General features: G+C 44.5%; 1 protein-coding gene across 1 annotated transcript in view; it reads left to right on the top strand.

The window, feature by feature from the left end:
* AKAP10 (A-kinase anchoring protein 10) overlaps window positions 1-25,711 on the top strand; it is a gene marked incomplete in the record, with an annotated part of 1,224,755 nt that overhangs the window by 515,528 nt on the left and 683,516 nt on the right. Inside the window, 1 exon segment of the mRNA XM_044054325.1 lies at window positions 4,450-4,534. Within this exon segment, the coding sequence (XP_043910260.1) occupies window positions 4,450-4,534 (85 nt within the window).

The raw sequence follows: 25,711 nt of genomic DNA, 5'->3' as shown, positions 1-25,711 counted from the left end.
CCAGCACTGGAAGAACACCCTCCTCTGCTTCAACAAATAAGACAACTTGTAAAATTCTTTAAGGGCAACTTCGAAAAAAATTTTGCAACCATAGTTAAGAATAACCATAAGGCAATCTTCAGCTATATCTGTAACCTAAAAGGCAGGACCCAGACGTGTGCTGAACTAGCTGTGGGTGGCATCACACACGTTAATACTGCACAAATAGCTAACCTGTTAGCTGACAGGTTTGTTGAAACTTTCACCCCCAGTCCCCTCCAAACATTCCACAAATACCCAGATCTGCTCTGAGTTACAGCACAAAGGCAAGAAAATTACAGAACCAACTGATATTGCCAACATCCTGCCAGATAGGTTCAGTGCTAACTTTACCCCCCTCCCACCCCCTAAAGGACCCATCTCTATACAGGAAGAATGCAGAGTCCCTGTAATCACAACTACGCAGGTAAAAGCTGCACTCTCTAATGCCAAAAACACAGCATCCATGGGACCGGACAACATCCCAGGCTGCGTTTTACACAAACTTCAGAACTAACTGGCTCCCCACTTAAGCACCATGTTCAATAATAGCCTCGCATCAGGCCTTGTGCCCACTGAATGGTGCACAGCAGCAGTTATCCCACTCCACAAAGGGGGAGCCACCACTGATCTCGGGAACTATCGACCTATTAGCCTGACGAGCCTGGTCTGCAAGGCCATGGAACGTATGATCATGGAACTCATAAACAAAGACATTGGTATCCTCCAAACTCTGGATCCCACCCAGTTTGGGTTTATGAAAAGCAGATCATGCCTCCTGAACCTGATCGACTTCTTTGAGGCAGTCACCAAAGCCGTAGATGAGGGTAAGGTGTTCACACAGCCTATCTTGACCTCGCCAAGGCTTTCAACACCATCCCCCATTCTGGAATTATAGCTAAACTCACTAAACTAGGTATAAATCCCTACATCACAAGATGAGTTGCCAACTGGCTCATTGACAGAACACACACTGTAAAAGTTGCAGACTCCAAATCTGACCTCAAAGCAGTGACAAGTGGAGTACCACAGGGTTCCGTCCTGGGACCTCTCCTGTTTGGTATCTACTTCTCTGAAGTACAGACTAACACAGAAGGCCTCTGGCTAATGAAGTTTGCAGATTACTGCAAACTAGGAGCCATAGTCAAGTCCCCAAATGATGTGGACATCGTACAGAAGGGCCTCACTGAGACAGATGCCTGGTGTCAGAGCCATGACCTCAAGCTCAATGCCAACAAGTGCAGTGTCATCCCCTTTGCTAACTACCACATAGGCAGCAGTCTACTTGACACCGAATGCGTGATAAGAGGCCTTGAGACCCAGGTGGACAGTAGTCTCTCCTTTGATAGTCACATCGCCATAGTAGTCAGGATGTCCTTCTATGTGGCACACCTCATCATAAAAGGGTTCTCATCCAGGAAAAAAGAGGTCATTGTTCCCCTCTACTCATTAGTCCCATTATAGAGTACAACGCCCCTTTTGGAATGTACCTCACAAGACATCTGCAGCAGCTGGGAAGGCCACAGAAGTACCTCACAAAGAGGATTACTGGCCTCAAACAAATGTCCTACACTGACCGCCTCAAAAAACTTCAGCTTTACTCCGTAGCATATCGCCTACTCCAAGGTGATCTCTGCCTAACATATAAAGCTATGTCAAACCCAGAGCTGTTGGACATGCTACACCTAAAGAAATCCCAATCCCTCCGGGCTACACGCTGTAGGGACCTAAACCTTGTCACCACAATAAACAGGACATGCTGGAGGGATAGATTCCTGTCCCAGAGACTTCCCATACTCTGGAACAGGCTACCCATCTATATCAAACAAATTTCTTCATTAGCACTCTTCAAGAAAAATCTTGATGAGTGGATGGGAAATAGGAAATACACCCCGGGGATCACTTCTGTGTCTCTGCTCGACAGTGGCACAGGAAAATAACTTTCTTGGGTGGCATAAGCCAGGGAACCTTGTTGGCTAGGCTTATGTAGGCCCTTGGGCTGATAGCCTAGTACCTACATATGAATCTATGAACAAAGCATTCCCTCTACATCTCCTGCACCTTGCATCTCTAAAGAGCAAGTAATTAATGCTCTCTCTAAGGCCAAAACACAGCCTCAGTGGGACAGGATGGCAACCCAGGTTGCATTTTAAATGGTCTAAAACATAAGTTAGCAACTCCATTAGGAACTCTCTTCAACCACAGCATTATCTGGGAGATTTTATGTTGTTAGGTGGGTTACTAACTGGGTCACCAACAGATCACACTCAGTCAGTGTTGGGACCTTACCTCAACCAGCAGACCTGTTAGCAGTGGGGTTCTACATGGGTTAATGCTGGCCCCCCTATTGTTTGGAATATACTTCTCAAAGGTTCAGACCAAAACATAGGGGCTGTGGCTGACTAAGTTTGCTGACGAATGCAAATTAGGTGCAGTTATTGAATCCCCAGACAATGTCAGTATACTTCAAGAGGGACTTGCACAAGCCAGTGATTGGTACCAAAGCCTTGGACTCAAACTCAGTGCAAAAAATGCATCATCATCCCCCTTCGGTAAAAACGATATCCCCGCAGACTATCATATAAATAATAATATCCTAAGTTAACTCAGTAGTAAGAGACTTGGGAATGCAAGTTGACTGTAGCCTAAAACTTGACCACATGTGCTGCTGTGGTAAGGAAGGCATTTAACATTGCACACCTCATTAGCAAAGAGATTGCCTCAAGAATGAAAGAAGTCATAACTCAACTGTACTAGACCCTCATCAGGCTAATAATTGAGTAAAGTGTTCCCGTTGGTAAGCACCTTACCAGACACCTGCAGCAGCTTGAGAGAACTCGGAAATTTCTAACCAAGAAAATTTAGGGTCTCCTGCGTATGTCATACATGGACAGACTGAAGTCACTATCACTGTACTCAGTAGCATACAGACTACTTAGAGGAGACTTGTGCTTGGCTTACAGAGCAATCTTGGATCCAAACCCAAACCTAATAGAAATGCTCCACATCCGCAAGTCAGATGAGACAAGGGTCACCTGCTGCAGAGACCTTAACCTGGCCTGCAACATAAATACGACCTGCTGGAGAGATAAATATGTCTCTCAGAGGTTGCCAGTCGTTTGGAATAGGCTACCAGTTCACATCGAATGAAGCCCCTCTGTGAACCTGTTTAAGCGTAGCCTGAATGACTGGATGGGAGACCGTAAATTCCTACATGGGATTTCACGTATGACCTTCCTAGATATGGGTAGTCATTACTAACTAAGATCTTGAGTTTAGGCAAGATCCTTTATGTTGGGTTTCTCTAGTATTATATTGGGCACACACGGCCAGGCCTATAAAGATCTTCGGGTCACTAGCCTAGCAACCACCTGTGAACTTGTAATGAAATTTAATTTGTAACCAAGCTGCCTCTAATAGCTGTCTCTTGGGTCTGGCACCTCCATTTGCACAAAAGGTCAGCCATGTTCTAAGAAAGATCAGCACAGGATTTCTATGTCTGCATGATTCAGGGAACCTTTATTCAGAAGTTTACTGGTAAGTATACAGCTGTACTTTGCATGTCAGTCCTTTCCAAAAATCAGTGTGTTAAAACTTTCATTTGACAGGATTATAGGTTACTGTTTCTTTCCATCATGTTACCAGAACTGGCGGATCATCATCAGTATGTTTGTAATATCCATTGATGTGTGGGTAATGTTACACAAATCTCAGTAACTGGTGATGTGCAGATTGCTGGTTACATAAATTATACTGTAAATGCATGGATAAAGTGACCTAGAAACTGTAGCCCTGGAAGTGTTCATATGCTAAGTTCTGTGATAATTAGACACTTTTAAACTACACCTTTTCTCCAGTGTTGTTCATTGTCCTTGCATGTTAATTTTTTACTGATTGTCAAAAAAAGAAATTGCTTTTGCATGTATTTTCCTTTGTTTCTTGGTTATCTGTTCTCTTTGATATGTTTTGCAAGAGTGGAAGCCGATCTCTGTCACTGACTGCCAGTCACAGTGGTGACTGCTGAAATAATTATAGGTTTTAAGTATAAGTGAAAGAGAATGAAAACTGTTTTTTTTTTGTAAGAAATAAAAAAATGAGTGCAGAACAGGGAATGAAAGGGGAAGGTGGGTGAGACTCAGATAGTAGTTTACCAGTGAGTGAATAAAGAAATCATGGAGCCAAGATACACTGTTGATGGTTTTCTAACACTGTTACTTGTGTTGTACTGTTTTCATTACATTTGTTGACATATATATATATATATATATATATATATATATATATATATATATATATATATATATATATATATGTTTTGAACTTGTGTCTCTGTGATGCAACTTGGAAGGGGACTCTTGGTATCTGTAGAAAACATTGTGGATAAAGCACAACAGCTAAATTGCATTTTAATGTTCATACTTTGTTTGACAGGTAAGATATGTGGAGAAGATGGGCAGGTGGATCCCAATTGTTTTGTTACTGCACAGTCCATTGTATCATATGTTATGGAAAACGAGTGAGTGCCTCGCTTTTAATTTTATTAATTGTGTAACTGCATGGGTTTAATTCTGAGAAAGAATCTTGTTTGGGGATCAGAAATCTGAATGCTCACTCTATTTCATGATCTTATTTAAGTAATATATGGAATGGTAGGTCAATGTTCATGCTGTGAAGATTAGAAAACTCAGACATGAAACTTACCCTCCCCAGGTATTCCTCTTAAACTAGTGTGTATTCTGAGTATTGTGTACACTGATGTGCATGTGTATGCAGTTGCATATTTGCTATATACCTTCAGATATATGTACAAGTGTTTTTGACATGTCTCTCTTGATGATTGTGTGCGAGTGCGAGTTTGTGTGTTATGCTGGAGCACTTAGAGTGGTTGAGTGGACTTTGTTTGAGTACCGTAATTTTGATCATAAGTCAACAAGTTGTAGTACATCAACCACTTGGAGGGTACATGAACTTGACCACCTTACAGCACCCATGTTAAAATCTGTCCTCAAGATTCACTGGGTAAATTTCACTTTGTAGGTTTCACTGTACTGTGACTTGATGGTTAGCAGCAAATTGACAGCATGTGCTTCTATTTATATAAACGCACAATCATTTATAGAGTATAATATTAAGGCAACCCACAGTTTTGACTTTTGTCATTGATATCTAATTTTAGTGAAAACTGTTGTGTTGAACAACACTTGACAGCTAGTTAGAAGACCAGGCATGTCATGTTTACTGGGAAATGGGTGCAAGATTCCCCAGAGTTGTGGCTTCCAAAAAAATGGTATTTCTCAAGAGGCCTTCAGCTGATTTCATGTACAAAAGTGCTTTACTTTAGTGATGATGATGATCTTCTTTTGGATTTTCCCGGTTACGGGTCGCCACAGCGGAACTCCGGTCCGCCAATGATTGGCAGTAGATTTTTACGGTGCCAGCTCGATGCCCAGCCTTCAACGAAGGCACGCCCATTCACACATGTCTTTCGAACGCCACTCGACTGCGAGGAGGACATGCAGACTCCACACAGAAGGCGCTCCAGCCGAGAATCAAACACTTTAGTATACACTGAAAATCATAAATCCAGTTGAAAGATTTTCGTTCAGTTGAAGGATATTCTCAGAAAAGTGCACACCTCATAAAATGAGAGAGGGTGTATCTTTTGGAAACTATATAAAAATAATGAGCACTTCAGAAATTGTAACCATTTTACTGGGTCAAAAATACAGTTTCCTTTGAAGAATGTTGAGTTTAAATGATAAAAATGTAATACTGTGGGTGCCTTTACAGAAGTTGAGCATGATTATAAGTTTAGCAATTTTTCTATTTTTTTCCCAAATGCACTGTGTCACTTGCCTCCTGTTATGGGTAGTTGTGAACAGGGAGTTGGATTCTAGGTATGTAAAATCCCAGTTCTGGACTTAGCATTCTTGACCTGTGAGTGAACTTAATCAGTCTAGAATTGTCAGAATGAAACTGCTGTGTTCACTCTTGTACCTGTTGCTGAAATATTTTAGTGACTGATTCAGTTTGCATCCATACCGTTATGTGGCATTGTGCCTATCAGTTTAAAATTTAAACTGATGGTGTGTGTAGGCCATTTGACTTGCTCATTTAAAGACTTCAGGGTTAATGCTAACAAATGCCAGCCAGCTGATGATACTGCACATTATGCAGAGAAGTATTTGTATGTCATCACTTTTTGCAGACGTTTCCATGACTTTCTTGATCTGGAAGAAAAATGTTCATCTGCATCTCCACCTCCTTGTTGCGTCTTGTGCCTTTCACAGGATTTTGGTTCAAATTCTACATGTCAATTTTTGAAGCAGTGGGTTTCTTTTTGCTTTTCTAGTAGGTTATAATGGAAAAGGGGTCTAAGACAAATAAACAGAAAATGCAGATCACTCCAAAACAGCACAGAGTCCTCTAAAGTCTTCTGTTTATATTACTGAATACATTTTGCCTGAAGCTGGTAAGGCAACAGTGAAAAGGCTGAATATGTGCAGGCTTTGTGATGCAGAGTGTAAAACCCTAATTGCCACCTAGAACACTCAGTATTGGTTAATGACTTGAGAGTTAGGAGAGACTGGGAGAGGAGACTGAGCTGTCAACTTATGCTCCCGCCATCTTTTTGGAAGGGAGGCTGCTTTATCAGCCGTACGGATGTCTTGTGGCAGTGGGAAGGAAGAATACGCCAGAACCACTGGACCAACCATAGTGCATTGTAGCACGTGTGACAGGTGAATTGAAAGCACTCATGCATTTGCAAGTCTAGCACTGCAACTTGCACTTCATTGGAAGGTGTATTACAAAAACTGTGAGGGTAATTTTAGTAGGAAAAATGTAGAAAACCCCACATTTGACTTGACGGTTGTGCCATGGAAAGGAGAACAGGAGCTGATACTCAGTAGAAGTGGTGGAAAAAAACATAACAAAAAAATAAGTAAAAGGCTGAAACAGCATAAATACTGCAGAACTCATAGTGGCTAAAGTAAATTCATGTTTTGCAGCAGGTGACCCCTCCCCAATACACACACACACACCCCTGTTACTTAGTTATTTTAATTTCTCAGTTGCTTGCCTTTGGAACAAGGCTAATCTTCTTTGGAGAAGGTCACTCTGAAGTAGATCATTTCATTTGTATTTACTCATATTTTTTTCTGTTTATTGTTGACCTTAAGTTGTAAAAGTAGTAGCATGACTAGAGTAAACATCCTCCGAGGCATTGCAGACGTCCATTTCAGATATTCAGGAGAACCAAGACTTATTAATACAGAAGAACCTATGGGTTTCCACAAATTTTGGTGAGGGATTAGATTCCGATGACTATTATTGAGTGTAGGCCAAAATCCGGGTCCTTCCAAGTTGTATAAGGCGGATGTCCATGTAAAAAAAGAAGCAAAAAACAAAGCATGCTTCTTCACACAGGGATCCTCAAAGTGAGTGGCAGAACTTTACCCAGGGCTTATTTAATGCCCTTATGGCTTTGAAGACTCCTTTGGTTGTCTCTGTCCCTGCTCCTCCTTGGACTTCTTCCCCTCAAAAAAGAGTTAGGAATCAGAACTTTTCTGATGAAGTTTCTTCAGATGAAGAATCCTTGGCTTATACCAGCCAGATTCCTTCCTCTCTATAGTAGGCATCTCCTGAAGAGGAATCTACTAGTCTGGAATCTAACATTGAGGAGATTACTTTTGGAGATGTAATTGCTAAAATAAGGGAGTATTTCAAGTGGGATTACTCCCAAGTTTCTGATGTACAAAAGAGATATGAGCTGCTACAAATGGAGTCTTCTTCACCTACAGCTGTTCCTCCAGTTTTGCCCACTTTACTGAATACTTTCTCTTCAACAGCTCAGGTTCCGAATTGTCACCCTCTGCTCTTAAGAAGCCTGGCCTTTTTTATAAGGTGCTTGAGGATTGCAAATTTCTTTACAAGTGTCCATCTGCTGACCCTTTGGTGATTTCTGTGGCTTCAGATAAGCCTTGTAAATTACTGCCACCACTAAACTTCTTCCCTCAGACAAGGAAAGCAGGACTATGGAAAGACTGAGAAAGAAGTTCTATACTTCTGCCACCTTTGCCTTTCGTGCTATTAATTACTAAATTCATATGACAAGATATGTTTGGCTGTCCTTTCCCAGGCTACTGATGCTATTTTTGACCTTCCAGATTCTCAGGGGAAAACGTCAGCTTTGTCTTAGCTAGGGGCTTCCTCACAGAGCTCACCATTCTGTCAAGTGCAGCTATGATGCAGGAGAAGCTTCGTGTAAGGCTGCTGCTTCAGGATCTGTATTGAGGAAGTATTCCTGGCTAAGGCTTCAGTCCCTTCCAGATGACATAAAAGTTACGTTGATAGATGCTCCCCTGGATAACAATGGTTTGTTGTTTGCTGCTACTGCTGATTTGTTCAAGTCCAAGAGGTACAGGACTTGAAACATCTTTTGATTTCACATGTGCCCAAGTTCTGAAGGAATTATTCTTCCAAACCAACTTTTCTTTGAAGATATGCCTGTCCTCTTCCTAAAATAAGAAAACAGGTAGGAGGGCTCCTCTGCCTAAGACGACTCAGGCGTCCCCTGGTCAGAAACAGCCCTTTCCTGACAAGCCAGGTAGTGTCACATTGCTCACAGCCTCATTCTTCTTTTCCATTGTCTTTCTCTGTCTCTTCTGGACTAACATAACACAAGACTCATGGGTTCTTTTCATAATTCAGAAAGGGTATTTCATAGTTTGGTAATCTCTTCTTCCCTTCATGGGCATTCCTCAGCCACTTTGGCAACAGTTATAATTTTTACCAGAGGTACTTCAACAACTGTTAAATCATGGAGCTATTTAAGAGGTTCCACAGGATCAAAAGGGAAAAGGGTTTTAATCAAGAATGTTTCTTGTGCCCAGAAAGGAGGCTCCTTGGAGACCTTTTCTGGATTTTTCACACCTAAATACCTTTCTGAAAATTTCTTCCTTTCGCATGTTGTCTCTTCAGACCTTGTTTCCTTTACTTCTTCCTCAGGCTGTCGTGGCTTCTCTGGATATCAAGGATGCCTACCTTCACAATCCTAATCCTATTTATATTTCTCTATTGATTCCTGGCATTTCCAGATGTTCTTCGTGTTTCACTGTTGCAGTCATCACCTGTGGGTTATCCCTGCTGTGGTAGCCCTCGGCCGGCCCAAATACCAGAGTCAGTGTTTTTCTGCGTCGGTTGCTGTTGCATGCTGCCTGACGTCAGTACTATAAAGGAGAGCAGCTGACGCCATTACATCAGTCTTTCTTGCAGTGGAGCCCGTAGCAGAAGCAGTTCGCAAGTGTGCCAGTCGGTTGCTACCAGAATTTTGATTTACAGCTGAAAATGTCTAAAGCTAAATACCCCGTTGAGGATCCTTTTTTCTTGCACTAACTGATGTCCGAAAAAGTTAACAATTGCCTCACCTGTGGAAAGCAAATACCACACCAAGACTTCCACTCATACTGCGTCACTTGTTTAAGCCCAGATCACGATGTCCCCCGTTGCCAGTTCTGTGCCCTCTTTAATGTGAGAACCATTCGTAGTATAGCTCTTATTGTAGCCAGGGATTTTCATCTTTCATCTTCAGATTCCGAAATGGCATCAGTCAGCCAACCTTCCATAGACAATCCGAAGAAATATAAGGATAAAGATAGAGACAGACCACACAAGCTCAAGCCTTCCGATGACGCTACCGCTGAGGAGGTCATCAGTTCTCCGGAATTCAGTGAGGCACTTTCGCAACCCCTGATGCCTGATTCGATTCCTTCGCAGGCCTCTAACAAGACCCTTTCGGAGTTCAGTATGCCGCAGAAATCTTCTTCGTCTTCCGAGCTTTTGGTTGTCTCTGCCTCGGTTGGGTCCAGAGCTGCGATGCAGGCACCAGCGTCCAAGGAGGCCTTTCGCACTACTGATTCCAGATTCTCACAAACACCTGTACAGAAATCCTGCTGCAGACCCAGAGATCATTACACAGGGACCAAAAGGAGCTAAGGCTAGTTCTACATAGAATCCTACTCCTTCTGACAAGGACTCCAGAGCTCTGGACAGATGGGGTAAAAAGTACACACCTCTGCATTCGTGGCTATAAGAGCTCTCAACTGTCAGTTCCACATGTTAAAGCATCAACAACACACTTTGGAACTGTTAAAACAAAAATTTTCTACCTTTCCTGACTGCCATTTCGAAAGAGTTAGCAGATTTACTGCACTCTACTTGTTAAGTGGCTAAACACTGATATTACACTGTGGATATGACCCCCTAAAAGCCTCAAGCAGGGCAGCAGTGTCAGGATCCATCATTAGGAGACATGCATGGTTGAAGGAACAACCTCTCCCTGAACTTGTCAGATCTAAATTACTTGATGCACCCTTGGATAAGGACCACTTGTTTGGAGAAAAAGCAGAAGAGGTGCTTAAAAAGATGGAAGACAAAGCAAAATCTATGCAAACAGTAAAAGATTTCCTTCAGATACAACCTCCTAGGTCAGCAGAAATTTTCAACCAAAACACTGGTCCTTTCCTGCAACTAGCAGACAAGGGTAAGGCAAGCCCCGCAGGGACAGACCACCCAGACTCCCACCCCAGGGACAGCAGAGAACCAAACAGTAGACCACTCTCATTCCAAAGGCAGGGAGATGTTCTTTGTGTTTCACTGTAGCAGTCATCACATTTGGGTTATCTGCATGCAGGTAGCCCTCACCCAGCCTGAATACCAGAGTCTTCGGATTTCTGCATTGGATGCTGTCGCTTCTTCTATGACGTCAGGTCGTCAAGGGTATAAAATATGCAGCCAATGCCATTACATCAGTCTTTATTGCCATGCGGTGCCCAAAGCAGAAGCAGTTCGCAAGTGCCGGTCGGCCGTCTCCTGAAATTTTCGTTTTCGAGTTTCAAACCTTAAGTCTTCAGAAAAGATAAGTACCCCCTTGGGGATCCTTTTTCTTGCTCTAACCAATGTCAGTAAAAGTTAACAATTGTCTTGCCTGTGGAAAGCAAATACCTCATAGAGATTTTCATTCTTACTGCATCCCCTGTTTAGGCCCAGACCACGACGTCCCTCACTGTCAGTTTTGTGCCTTGTTCAACGCCCGAACTATTCGTCGTCGGGCTATTTTTGCAGCCATTTAGTTTCATACTCGATCTCAGTACTCCAAAATGGCTTCATTAAGCCATCCGACTATCGGTTTTCCGACAAAACGTAAGGATAAAGACAGAGACAGACCGTATAGGTCCAAAACTGCTGACGACGCTTCCATTAAGCTAGTTGCCAGTCTGCCGGTACTCAGTGAGGTGCTTTCGCAGCCCCAGATACCCGCTACTTCAGATTTGCAGGCCTCTACTGAGACCCATTTGGAGTCCGGTATGCCGCGAGATGCTTCTTTGACTATGGAACCTGGGGGTGTCTCTACCTTGGAAGGGTCCAGAGCCGCTGTGCAGGCACCGGCTTCTGAGGGTGTATTTAGGCCTACAGACATTCATTTTAAACCAACGCCATCGTTACCTTCTGAATTCTTCAGGCCAAAAACTCGCACTACGCCTAGAAAACCCATGACCAAACCACAGACTCAGGCCCATGTGCCTAAAAAAACAAATTCTTAGAATGGCTGAAGACCTTATTACCTTAATTAGGGGAAGCCAACCTTCCCCCTCTAAGAGACCTAGAACTGATTTTCCTTCTGATTCTTCTGATCAGGAATCTGATATCTCTGCTTCTTCTGATTACCAGGATTTCCCCTTATCTACTTATGAGGATTCTGATGCAGAGGATTCCATTCCCTCTGCTTCCCCTCCAGAAAATGTTTCTTTCGGTGAAACCTTGCATACTCTTAGGGAGTATTTCCGCTGGGAAAGCCAGGATTATTCTGAGTCCAAAAAGAGACTTAGGAAATTCTTACTCCTGCCTCAACACAGGCCTTTAGCTGTCCCTCCTATTCTGGACATTGTAGATGATGCTTTCGTGGAATCTAGCCTTACCCCAGACACTTTACCTCCAGCTCCCAGAAAACCTGACAGGTACTACAGAGTACCTGACTCTCACAAGGTCCTCTTCAAGAATCCTTCTGCAGATCCAGAGACCATTTCCCAAGGACCAAAAGGCATTAAGGTTACTGCTGCCAAAAATCCTACCCCTTCTGATAGAGAGTCTAGAGCCTTAGACAGATGGGGTGAGAAGGTGTACACTTCTGCTACTTTAGGGCTTTAAATTGCCAGTTTCATATGTTAAATTATCAGCAGCATATTATGGGACTACTTAAACAGAAAATGATGTTGATTCCTGACTTTGATGAACACAAAGACTTGCAAGATTTAATGCATTCTGCAGAACAAGTTGGTAAACATACTTTGCAATGTGGCTTTGACACTTTAGAAGCATCTTGCAGGGCTGCTGTCACTGGATCTGTACTTAGAAGACATGCTTGGCTTAAGGAACAACACTTGCCAGATCATGTTAAAGCTAAATTACTGGATGCTCCCTTAAACCAAGACCGCCTTTTTGGCAACAGAACAGAAGTCGTCCTCAAAAGGATGGAGAAAAAAGCTAAATCTATGCAAACTGTTAAAGATTTCCTGCAAGTACAGCCTCCCAGATTCAGTAGGCATTGGCCTTCAAAAAATTGGTCCTTTCCAGTCCATTCCAGGTCTTCTCAGCCCAAACCCAGGAACAGCAGACCACCAAGGCTACAGTCTCATGCTACGCACAGATCTAAGCATTGGGGGGCTCCCACTTCCAAAGCAGGGAGTAGTAAGCCATCCCCCTACAGAAAAATGACTTGACCTTAACCCTTCCAAGCCCTGCTCAACTACCTGCTCCCTTAGGAGGAAAGCTCGCCCTGCATGCAAAAAACTGGGAGCTCATTACCCAGGACAAATGGGTTTTGAACATAGTTTCCCAAGGATATAGATTCCACTTCCACACACTACCAACCCCAAATGGTTGGCGAGACCTACCCCCAAATCAGTGGGTGGAGGCCCAACAGAAGGTTCTCTTTCTTCTCAGTATCAGGGCTATTCAGCCTGTCCCAGCAGAACAAAGGGGGCAAGGTTTTTATTCAAGACTTTTTCTGTTACTCAGAAAAGACAACTCCTGGCATCCTATCCTGGACCTCTCTATTCTCAACACCTTTCTGGTGGTTCCAAAATTCAAAATGCTAACTCTTTAACAGCTTCTTCCTATGCTAGCCAAGGATGCCTGGCTGGCAACCCTAGACTTAAAGGAAGCTTACCTGCACATCCCAGTAAGAGGATCCTGCAGACAATACCTGCGTTTCAGGGCAGGCTCCATGCACTTTCAGTTCTCTGCACTACCCTTTGGCTTATCTACTGCGCCCAGGGTGTTCACAAAGTGTCTAGCTTCAACCATTGCATTTTGCAGGCAGAGAAATATTCAGATTTACCCATACTTGGAGGATTGTCTAATTCAGGCAGAAAGCCAGGACTTGCTATTATAACACCTGGCATTCGTAAAGAAACTTCTAACCTCACTGGGGTACACCATCAATGAAAAGAAATCTCACCTAGTACCCTGCCAACAGATGGTATTCCTGGGAGCAAGCTTGAACACAACTTCCCAGATGGCATTTCTCACTCCGGAGAAACAAGTTTATTTGACAACCTACTTCAAACTTTGGGGTTCATGGCCTCTTGCATTCTACTAATTCCATATGCAAGACTGCATATGAGGTAACTCCAATGGTATCTAAAAAGCCTATGGTGTCAACATTCTCAGGACCTGGAAACAATGATTCCTATCATTCCTTGTATAAGGACAGAGTTCCTTTGGTGGGCAGAGGCCTGCTACCACAACAAGGGACTCCCTTTCACTCTACCCCCTGCCGCCCAAACCCTAACAACAGACACATCAGACTATGCAAGGGGGGCTCACGTGGCAGGGCAGCATACATTCAGGGCAAATAGAACCCGAGACGGATGCACCTGCATATCAAGTCAAAAAGAAATGTTAGCTGTACAGAATGCTCTGACAGCCTTCAAAGACTGTACTGTTCCAGGACAACTATTGGTAAAGATGGACAGCACCACAGTTATGTGGTACATAAACAAGCAGGGGGGATCCCACTCGTATCCTCTCTGCAGACTAGCCATAGCTCTGTGAAACACAGCCTTGAGCTACCAAGTACACCTACAAGCACAATTTCTGCCAGGCAAACTAAATTCACTGGCAGACGACTTAAGCAGAAATCTCATGGACCCACGTGAATGGAAATTAGAACCCAAAATATTCAACCTCTTGAGGAACAAATGGGGGACTCCAGAGGTAGACCTGTTTGCCTCCCCTCAGAACTACTAATTGAACAAATTCTGCACAAGAACTCCCCCACAGTCAAGCTTGGAAAGTGGATGCTCTGTCCTTTACCTGGGAAAGACTCTCGGTTTATGCCTTTCCCTCTCTGCCTCTACTTTTGAAGGTTCTACTAAAGATCAAACAGGACAAGCCAAGGATAATACTGATTGCAGCAGACTGGCCACGCCAGCACTGGTACCCCCTCTTGCGCAGTATGACACTGCTGCAACCATTGCACCTGCCTCAGACCCCTTCCCTGCTGTCCCAGCAGGAGGACCATATTTTGCACCCTCAGCTTCAAACCCTGAACCTTGCAGCCTGGCTAATTCCTTGAGCTCTCCTCTAGCATCCCTCAGTAAGCAGGTGCTGGATGTCATCCTGGAGGCAAGGAGGCCTAGTTCTAGAAAATCCTATGCTGAAAAGTGGAAAAGATACTGTTCCTGGGCACTCTAGAGTACTTCACAGAAATGCTCCACAAGGCCCTATTCTTTTCATCAGTTAAAATTCATGCCTCTGCCATTTCAGCACAGTATAATACTGAATACTGAGCCACCCCTCTTCTCTCACCCCTTGCTAAAACAATTCCAAGAGGGACTAAAAATTTAAGACACACCAGGAGAGCTCCCACTCCAGCCTGGGACCTTAACTTTGTATTGGAAAAAAAAAAATTGTATTGAAAAAAAATTGTATTGAAAAAAAAAAAAAAAAAAAAAAAAAAAATCTCTTGTTTTCCCACCTTACTGAACTAGAGTAGTCCAGTTTCAGAGTTGCTGATCCCTGGGCTTTGTTTTTAGTTCCTGTTACTGATCCATTGCCTTATTAGGAAGAAGGGAAGTTTCTTTGCTTACCAGTGGGAGTGGGAAGCACTGAGCGGCCTTTTTGTCCGAATTGGTGAAGTTTCAGCCAGAAACTAGTAGCCCATTGGTCGTTTTGGGCCAATTCCTAGCTCCTTTCAGCCCCCTGCTATAAAACACGCTAAACACGCGTTTTCCAGCTTGTACCAACTCAGCACAGATCCTCGTGGTGGCCTGCAGAGTGATCCAAGCAGCAGAGAGCTAAAAGAGTGACTTTCTACCAGATATAAGTATTTTTGTGGCTTTCCCACTGTTATTAAGCTAGCGACTGCATTTCGCCTGTTTTACTGCTACTTTAAGTGATTTCTGCATTTTACACTGTTTATTGCACTTTAAGTTACTAATTGTTGCAAATTGTTTCTGTAGGCTACACACTAAAGTGCGCTAGCCGATTTACAGCATTTATAGCATTTACTGTCTTTTTTTCCTTATCTCTGTAATAAAACAAAAAAATCTCTTGTTTTCCCGCCTTACTGAACTAGAGTAGTCCAGTTTCAGAGTTGCTGATCCCTGGGCTTTGTTTTTAGTTCCTGTTACTGATCCATTGCCTTATTAGGAAGGAGGGAAGTTTCTTTGCTTACCAGTGGGAGTGGGAAGCACTGAGCGCCTTTTGTCCGAATTGGTGAAGTTTCAGCCAGAAACTAGTAGTCCATTGGTCGTTTGGGCCAATTCTAGCTCCTTTCAGCCCCTGCTATAAAACACGCTAAACACGCGTTTTCCAGCTTGTACCAACTCAGCACAGATCCTCGTGGTGGCCTGCAGAGTGATCCAAGCAGCAGAGAGCTAAAAGAGTGACTTTCTACCAGATATAAGTATTTTTGTGGCTTTCCCACTGTTATTAAGCTAGCGACTGCATTTCGCCTGTTTTACTGCTACTTTAAGTGATTTCTGCATTTTACACTGTTTATTGCACTTTAAGTTACTAATTGTTGCAAATTGTTTCTGTAGGCTACACACTAAAGTGCGCTAGCCGATTTACAGCATTTATAGCATTTACTGTCTTTTTCCTTATCTCTGTAATAAAACAAAAAAACTCTTGTTTTCCCGCCTTACTGAACTAGAGTAGTCCAGTTTCAGAGTTGCTGATCCCTGGGCTTTGTTTTTAGTTCCTGTTACTGATCCATTGCCTTATTAGGAAGGAGGGAAGTTTCTTTGCTTACCAGTGGGAGTGGGAAGCACTGAGCTGCCTTTTGTCTGATTTGGTGAAGTTTCAGCCAGAAACTAGTAGTCCATTGGTCGTTTTGGGCCAATTCCTAGCTCCCTTCAGCCCCCTGCTATAAAACACGCTAAACGCCAAGATTAGCTGAGTTGCCACTGTTGCACACAAGAGCAGCGGCGGTTAAACAAGGTTAAACTATTCGGGACATCTAAATTCCACTCTTCAAATTTTCCCTTAGAACTACCTTCCTCGAGCTGTACTGCTGATCTAACCAGCATATCCTATAACTGAAAAGTTCATCTCTACTTGATTCCCAAGTAGACTATTCTCTATCTGTAAAGCCTAGCACTTACTCCTACAGTACTTGCACCTTGATAAAGCACTCTTATTATAGATAGTACCCCACCAGCCTAAAACCCACTTCCCCGGAGTCCTTTGAAAGTCTCTTTATCTACTACTTCTAGTATGTCGAGGGATCAGTTGCTAGTGTCCTCTCCAGCTCAACTGGTGAACCTGGGAATATTGAGGCAATGTTACAATTGCCTCATGTACACAGACAATCCTCTCCTTCTCCCACAAAACACAAATACATGCGAGAGATGCAACTATACGGCCAAACTGGAGGCTGAGCTCTCTCAACATAGGACTGGCAAGACCAGACAGGAGGAGAAGGTAACCACACACAATACATACCCAGTCACACATGGTACCATCACAACTTCAAATCATACACATACTCACACAAAGACATACTCGGAGGCTCTGTTCAAAAATTTACCAAAACAGCAGAGGCCACCAAAGCAGACACCCAAACAACTACCACCTCACGACCCAACACATGCAACACATAGACCACACAGTCAGAGTGTCAAACGGTCACAGCCCTTAAGGCCAAACAAAATGCCAGACACACTTGTCATTGGTGATTCCATAGTCAGACACACTGACGTCCGCTCACCAGACTGAGTAAGGAGAAGGTCACAGTAAGCTGCCTGTCGGGCGCTAGAATCCGCCACATAACGCAAGCACTCAGGTCTCTCAACAGCAGGTACAAGCACGACTCAGTCATTGTCCACGCTGGTGTCAACGACCTGAGACGCACCTCCTTGGACTACATGAAAGGGACATCGAGGAGCTCTCTGATTATGTAGCCCAGGCAGGTATGACCCTGACCTTGAGCAGTATCCTACCTTCACCTAGAATGATGCCACAATACAGTGATAAGATGATCAGCTTTAATAATTGGCTTAAATTCTGGTGTCATTCAAAGGGAATCCAATGTCTGTCTGCCTGGGATGACATGCTGGACAAGCCACGCTGCTTCGCAAGGGACGGCTTGCACCTGTCCCCCTGGGCTTCCGGATATTGGCAAAGGCTCTTGCCACCCCATAGTGCCTTTTTAGGCAAGGCTCAAATTCTAAACCTACCACCCTAGAACACCAAAAGGAAAAAACTAAGGGTAATGCTGCTCAATGCCAGAAGTCTCAATCTCAAGATGCACGCACTGAGGCCCTTCTCAATATGGAGAACATCGATGTCTGTGCTGTGACAGAAACCTGGTTCAAGGCTCCTGAGAGCACCCCAGCACTAACAGGTTTCACCTCATATCATGCGTTCCGCCCCAAAATCCGGACAACACCAAGAAAGGAGGGGTGTCCATATTCATAAAGGACACCCACACCTCAAGGTTGGTGGCAACGCACGATGCATCGGAGACCATCCAGGTGCAATTAACCATAGGCAAGACTGCTCTGCAATTTGTAGCATGTTACAGGCCACCCTCTCAAACTCAGGAACCTCACATGGCCTTCCTGAAAACATTGGAGGGATAAATGTATCTCCAAACACCATCATACTAGGTGACTTCAACTACCCTAATATAGACTGGGAACACTACTCAAGCCCGAACACTCTAACCCAAAGATTCCTGGAGTTCATAAACTCAAATGCCATGGAACAACTAGTCACCATCCCCACAAGAGGAGAAAACATACTTGATCTCATCATCACGAACATGGGATCAAAATGTTCAACACCGAAGTATACCCCTCACTGGTGAGATCAGATCATAAACTAATCTCGCTGGAGGTCCTCATCCCGCCCCACCTGAAACAAAAAGACCACAGTGAAAAACTTCTCAAAAGCCGATTTCACACTTCTAAAAACTAGTGTGGTCTCCTTTAAGGCCCCTGAGCCAGTGGTAAACATTACTCAAACTGCTGAATCACTTACAAATGCCTTCTACCAGCACCTACAGGACTGCATGGATCAGGCAATCCCAAACAAAACTAAGACTCTCTGTACCAAAGGCAAGCATCCAGTCTGGTGGACCCCAGCCATAAACAAGCTCTACAACAAAAGAAGGAAGCTACTACAAGATAGAGCAAAATCCTTGAAAGGTAAGACACCTTTGATCATTATAAGTAAAAACTAAGAGCTCTCATAAAATCATCCAAGGCAAATTTTGAGAGAAAAATCGCCAAGGACTCTAAAGACAATCATAAGGCCTTCTTTAGCTATGTTAGAAACCTAGGAGGAAACTCCCAGATATGCTCAGAATTAGTTCAAAATGATGTGAAAATTACTGAACCTACACACATTGCTAACATACTGGCGGACAGGTTCAGTGCAAACTTCTCCCCTCCCCAAAAGGAGAGATATCTATTCCAGAGGATTGTAGCCCCCAAACATCTCCAACGCCCAGGTGAGAACTGCCTCACTAAGGCAAAAACACAGCATCCATGGGACCGGATGGTATCCCGGCTGTGTGCTTCATGAACTCAACGAGGAATTAAACCCACAGTTAGGACAGCTGTTTAATCTTAGCCTCACCTCAGGATACGTACCCAAGGAGTGGCGCACGGCGACTGTGGTCCCACTTCATAAGGGCGGTGCCTCCACAGACCCTGGAAATTACCGCCCCATTAGCTTGACAAGCCTTATCTGCAAAGCCATGGAGAGGATCATAATGGAACTCATAAATAAAGACATAGGGAACTTGCAGACTTTGATCCAACCCAGTTTGGCTTTGTCAAAGGCAGATCCTGCCTCTTAAACTTGGTTGACTTTTTCGAGACAGTCACCAAGGCCATTGATGAGGAAAGGCAGTCCATACAGCCTACCTCGACCTGGCAAAGGCCTTGACACAATACCCCACTCGGGTATCATCGAAAAACTCATCAGCTTGAATGTAAACCCATACATCACAAGATGGGTTGCAAACTGGCTAAGTGACAGAACCCACAGGGTCAGAGTTGCTGGAGCCATGTCAGACTCAAAGCCTGTCACAAGTGGTGTCCCACAGGGCTCAGTCCTGGGTCCACTCTTGTTCGGCATCTACTTTTCTGAAGTACAAGCAAACACAGGAGGGTTATGGCTGACAAAGTTTGCAGATGACTGCAAACTGGGCCATAGTCGAAAACACATCTGTCACAGATATCCTCCAGAAGGGCCTCACAGAAACGGATAACTGGTGCCAGAGCCATGGCCTGAAGTTAAACGCCAAAAAATGCATAGTCATACCCTTTGGGAAAAACAAGGTTACCCCTAGCTACCATATAGGTGGCAATCCACTGAGCACAGAAAAAGTCAACAGGGATCTGGGGACCCAAGTTGACAGTAGCCTTTCGTTTGACACTCATGTTGCTAAAGTAGTTAGGAAAACCTTCTATATCGCCCACCTGATCATGAAGGGATTCACATCTAGATCAAGGGAGGTCATCGTCCCCCTGTACTCATCACTCATTAGACCTATGATTGAGTACAATGCCCCGTTCGGAATGTATCTGACCAGACACCTGCTGCAGCTTGAAAGGCCCCAAAAGTTCCTCACCAAAAGGATAAAGGGTCTCAAAAATATGTCTTATGCTGCCCGACTGAAAGAACTCCAGCTCTATTCAGTCTCATACTGCTTGCTCAGAGGTGACCTGTGCCTGACATTTAAGGCCATGTCAAACCCAGATTTGATGAATATGCTTCACCTCAAAAAATCTAGATCCCTCAGAACCACAAGGGCGGGAGACTTAAACCTTGACACAGTTATAAATAGAACGTGCTGGAGGGACAGATTCATCACCCAGAGACTCCCTATGCTGTGGAACAAAATCCCGGTACATGTGAGGCAGAGCACCTCGCTGGCCTTGTTCAAGAGGAATCTTGACCAATGGATGGGAGATCGCAGATATACCCCAGGGATTACTTCAGTGTCACTGCTTGACAGAGGCACAGAAAAATGATAGGTATAGTTTTTATTCAAACTAAAGGGGTGGCGAAAGCCACATAACTATGGGCTAGGCTTATAAATGCCCTTGGGCAGATAGCCTAGTATGAACCTATGAACCTATAAAAGCTCACTCATCCCCCCCTTTGAGCCAGCTACAACAGCAGAGTTGAAATTCCTTTCTTGGAAAACAGCCTTCCTTGTAGCCATCACTTCAGCAAGAAGAGTGTCTGAATTACAGGCCCTCATGGCAGTGGAACCCTTCATTATCTTCCATGCGGACAGGGTTTCCCTCAGGACTAATCCTTCCCTTATGCCCAAGGTGGTGTCTAGTGTGGCCCTAAATCAGTCCATTCATTTGCCTACTTTTTTCCCTAATCCACAAAACAAAGGGGAAAGAATACTGCACTCTCTAGACATGCACAGACAACTTAGATTCTATTTGGACAGGACTAAGCCTCTCAGAAAATCTGAACAGCTGCTAGTTGGCTTTGCTGCAGGGGCAGAGGGGAAGGCTATTTCAAAGCAAACTATTTCCAAATGGATAGCCCATTGCATTCATTTCTGCTACAAGCACCATGGAAAACCTACCCCACAGGGGATAAGATCACATTCCACCAGGGCTGCAGCTACCTCTGCGGCATTTCTCAGATGAGTCCCTACCAGGGACATCCTAGAAGCTGCTACCTGGAGCTCTGTACATACGTTCACCAAACATTACCACATGCCTATCTTTTCTAAATCCAGAGCTGGATTTGCCACTGCGGTCTTGCAGGGCTTAATAGCTGACCGTAATGCTCTTTAACTTCCTCCTCCCATTCTTAGCTTTGGGAATCAACCCAAATGTGATGACTGCAACAGTGAAACATGAAGAACATAGTGCAGTTGTGTACACTTACCATAAATGTAGATGTTTGAGTGTATTCATTGTTGCAGTACTGGTTACCCTCCCTCCAGCCCCCTGACTTCTCTTGGCTCTACCTTTCCTTCTTGTTTGGTATATTTATTTTTTCTGGTGTATTTGATTTTTGATGGGGGTGTACCACACCATATAATTGATTCCTATTTTGGGGGCACCTGACATCTGGGGCAAGAAAAACTGATGTAATGGCGTCGGCTGCATATTTTATACCCCTGACGACCTGACATCATGGAAATAGCGACAGCATCCGACGCAGAAATCCAAGGACTCTGGTATTCAGGCCGGCTGAGGGCTACCTGCAGGCAGATAACCCAAATGTGATGACTGCAGCAGTGAATACACTTGAACATCTACATTTATGGTAAGTGTACACAACTGTACTTTCTAAGCCATCCGTCTATAGCAAAAATTCTCAATGACTCCCTCTCCCCCCTCTGCCCTTTTTTTGCTCACCAAAAGCTAGGAGAAAGGCTCTCCCTCTGCAAAGAAAATTGGCTCTCTGTAACAAAGGACCAATGCATCTTAAAGATAATTTTTCGGGATACTGATTCTCCTTAACGAACTCCCAGTTCAAGAGGATACCCAGACTTACCTCCAAATCAGAGGGCAGAGGCACTGAAACAAGTCCAAACTCTCATATCCCAAGGGGCAGTAGAACCTGTCCCCTCAGATCAAACAGGCAAGGGCTTTTATTCAAGACTATTCCTGGTTCCCAGAAAAGAGGGCACTTGATGCCCCATCCTGGATCTATCCATTCATAACACCTTCCTGGTGGTCCCCAAATTCAAAATGCTAACCTTACAGCAGCTGCTGCCTATGCTGACAAAAACATTGCCTGGCTAGTAACCCTAGATCTAAAAGATGCTTACCTCCACATCCCCATAAGCGAATCCTGCAGGAAATTCCTTCACTTCTGAGCAGGCTCACAAGACTTTCAGTTCTCTGTGCTACCCTTTGGCTTATCTACTGCTCCCAGGGTATTCACCAAATTCTTAGTCCCGGCCATAGCCTTCCGCAGGCAGAAAAATATACAAATATACCCCTATCTGGACGACTGCCTCATTCAGGCAGACTGCAAAGAAAAGCTCCTCAGGGACCTCCTCTTTATCAAAACCCTCCTAACCTCCTTAGGGTACACCATCAATGAGAAGAAATCAAAGCAAACACCCTCCAGGAAGATCATTTTCTTGGGAGCACTGCTGGACACAACATCCCAAATGGCCTTCCGACCCACAGAAATGAAGAGCTTCTTGCCTCTGTATTTCGCCCAGCTGGCTTCCAGAACTCACGTCAATGCCAGGAAGGTCCTCCAAGCCTTGGGGTACATGGCATCTTGCATACTTCTGATTCCTCTGGCCAGGCTTCACATAAGAAAACTTAAGTGGTACCTAAAGAACCTTTGGTGTCAGCACTCCCAGTCTCTAGAGACCTTTCTCCCTCTGATCCCTTGTATAAGGGCCGAGTTTCTCTGGTGGGCAAGGGCCTGTGCTCAGAACAAGGATTTTTCCTTCACCCTTCACCGAACCGGGCAGACCTTTACTACCAACACCTCTGACACAGCTTGGGGCACTTACCTAGAAGGCAGATGCACCCAAGGTCTTTGGGATGCACAGCACCTTCCCTTACACATCAACCTGAAGGAAATGATAGCAGTACAAAAGGATCTGACTTCCTTCAAACCCCTTCTCAAGCCCGGGGTTCTCCGTATCAAAACAGATGACACCACAGTAATGTGGTACATCAACAAACAGGGAGGGACCCAGTCTTACCCTCTGTGCAGGCTAGCCATGAACCTATGGCTGACAGCCTCTTCCATGGGACTGCACCTGATGGCCCAGTACCTACCAGGGATCAACAACACCCTGTTAGACCACTTAAGCAGAAACATACTGGACCCCCACGAATGACAGCTCCCCAGAAAAATCTTTTTACAGATCACTCAGGAGTGGGGGACTCCGGAGGTGGATCTCTTTGCTTCACACCTCAACCATCAGCTGAAAAAATTCTGTACCAGGGAATATCACCACCTAGCGTGGAAAGTGGATGCATTGACCTTCCCCGGGAACACCTTCTTTGTGTACGCATTCCCTCCTCTACGTCTTATTCTAAAAGTACTGATCAAAATAAGGGAGGAGAGACCGAAAGCCATCCTCATTGCTCCAGACTGGCCCAGACAACATTGGTACCCCTTACTGCGCAGCCTTACATTACAGCCTCCCAGGCAGCTTCCCCTGATCTCAGACCTCTTAACTCAGGTGGGGGGGAAATGCTGCACCCAGTCTTGCAGGCTCTCAAACTATCAGCAGGGCTAATATTCTAAAAGCAAACAAGGGGCCCCTGTTAAGCAAACAGGTCCTAGACATCATCACAGAGGCCAGAAGGCCCAGCACCAGAAAATCCTATGCAGGAAAATGGAAAAGATTTTGCTCCTGGAGCCAGTCCAGATGGGGCAATATCTCGCAACCTTCCATCCCTTATCCTGTACTACCTAGCGGAGCTACTTAATAGTGGCCTGTTCTACTCCTCTATTAAAATCCACGCCTCAGCCACCTCAGCTCATTTTGATGCAGAACAGCCCCTGTTCTCCCATCCTTTGATTAAACAGTTCCTTAGAGGGGTTTCTAATATCAGACCTCCTAGAAGGCCACCCACTCCAGCCCAGGACCTGAATTATGTTTTGGAAAAACTTACTTTACCACCCTTTGAACCTGCTGCTTCAGCAGAACTAAGATTCCTCTCCTGGAAGACAGCATTTCTCCTAGCTTATCACCTCAGCCAAGAGAGTTTCAGAACTTCAAGCACTGATGGCCATTGAGCCCCTCATCATCTTACATGCAGACAGGGTCTCCCAGAGGACTAATCTCCCCTTTATGCCCAAGGTGGTATCTAATGCAACTCTCAATCAGGCCATACATCTACCCACCTTCTTTCCTTACCCTCAAAACAAGGTGGATAGAATTCTGCACTGACTAGATGTGCACATAAAGCTCCAATACTATCTGGACTGTACCAAACCCTTCAGGAAAATGGACCATCTACTTGTCAGCTTTGCCCCAGGGGCAGAGGGGAAGCCCATTTCCAAACAAACCATTTCGAAATGGATATCACACTGTATCCATTTCTGCTACAGATTGCATGCCCCCCCCCCAGTCTATTAGAACCCATTCCACTAGGGCATCCTCCACTTCCACAGAATTCCTCAAACGAGTTCCCACCAGGGGAATGCTGGAAGCTGCCACCTGGACTTCTGTCCATATCTTTACCAAGCATTACCACCTCCCTCTGTTTTCTAAGGCTAGGACAGGGTTTGCCTCTGCAGATGTTCTTTGTGTTTCACTGTTGCAGTCATTACATTTGGGTTATCTGCTTGAAGGTAGCCCTCAGTCAGCCTGATTAACAAATCTTGGGTCCTGTGTCAGTTGCTGTCCCTTCTTCCATGACGTCAGGTCGTCAGGGGTATAAAACATGCAGCTGACACCATTACATCAGTCTTTCTTGCAGTGCGGTGCTCAAAGCAGAAGCAGTTTGCAAGTTCTGGTCTGCCGATTCCTGAAATTTTTGTTTTCGAGTTTCAAAACCGAAGTCTTTAACTAAAGCTAAGTACCCCATTGGGGAAACTTTTTCTTGCTCCTTACCGATGTCAGTAAAAGTTAATAATTGCATTACTTGTGGAAAGCAAATACCTCATAAAGATTTTCATTCGTAGTGTGTTCCTTGCCTAGGCCCTGACCACGACGTACCTTGCTGTCGGTTTTGTGCTTTATTTAATCAGCGCACTATCCATCGGTATATTTTTGCCTCTAAATATTTCGGTTCTCAGTTTAATTATCCAGAAATGTTGTCGGTTAGCCATCCGACTACCGGGATTCTGAAAAAACGCAAAGATAATGACAGAGACAGGCCGCTAAGGTCCAAAACTGCTGACGATGCTTCTCCTAAGCCAGTCGCCAGTTCATCGGTACTCAGTGAGGCGCTTTCGCAGCCCTGATTCGCAGGCCTCTACTGAAACCCATTCGGAGTTCGGTATGCTGCGAGATGCTTCAACTATGGAACCTGCAGATGTCTCTACCTTGGATGGGTCCAGAGCTGCTGTGCAGGCACCGGCTTCTGAGGGTGTATTCAGGCCTACGGACTTGCATATTAAACCGATGCCTCCTTCTTTACTTGGACCTAAATCTCGATCCATGCCTAAAAAAATGACGTCCAGGCCACATGCTCAGGCCTCTATGCCTAAA

The sequence above is a fragment of the Protopterus annectens genome, chromosome 13.part0, assembly GCF_019279795.1.
Source record: "Protopterus annectens isolate FY-2018-M chromosome 13.part0, PAN1.0, whole genome shotgun sequence".
Classification (NCBI taxonomy): Eukaryota; Metazoa; Chordata; order Ceratodontiformes; family Protopteridae; genus Protopterus; species Protopterus annectens.
Note: the sequence above shows the minus strand (reverse complement) of the source record. Positions and strands in the feature narration are given on the sequence as shown.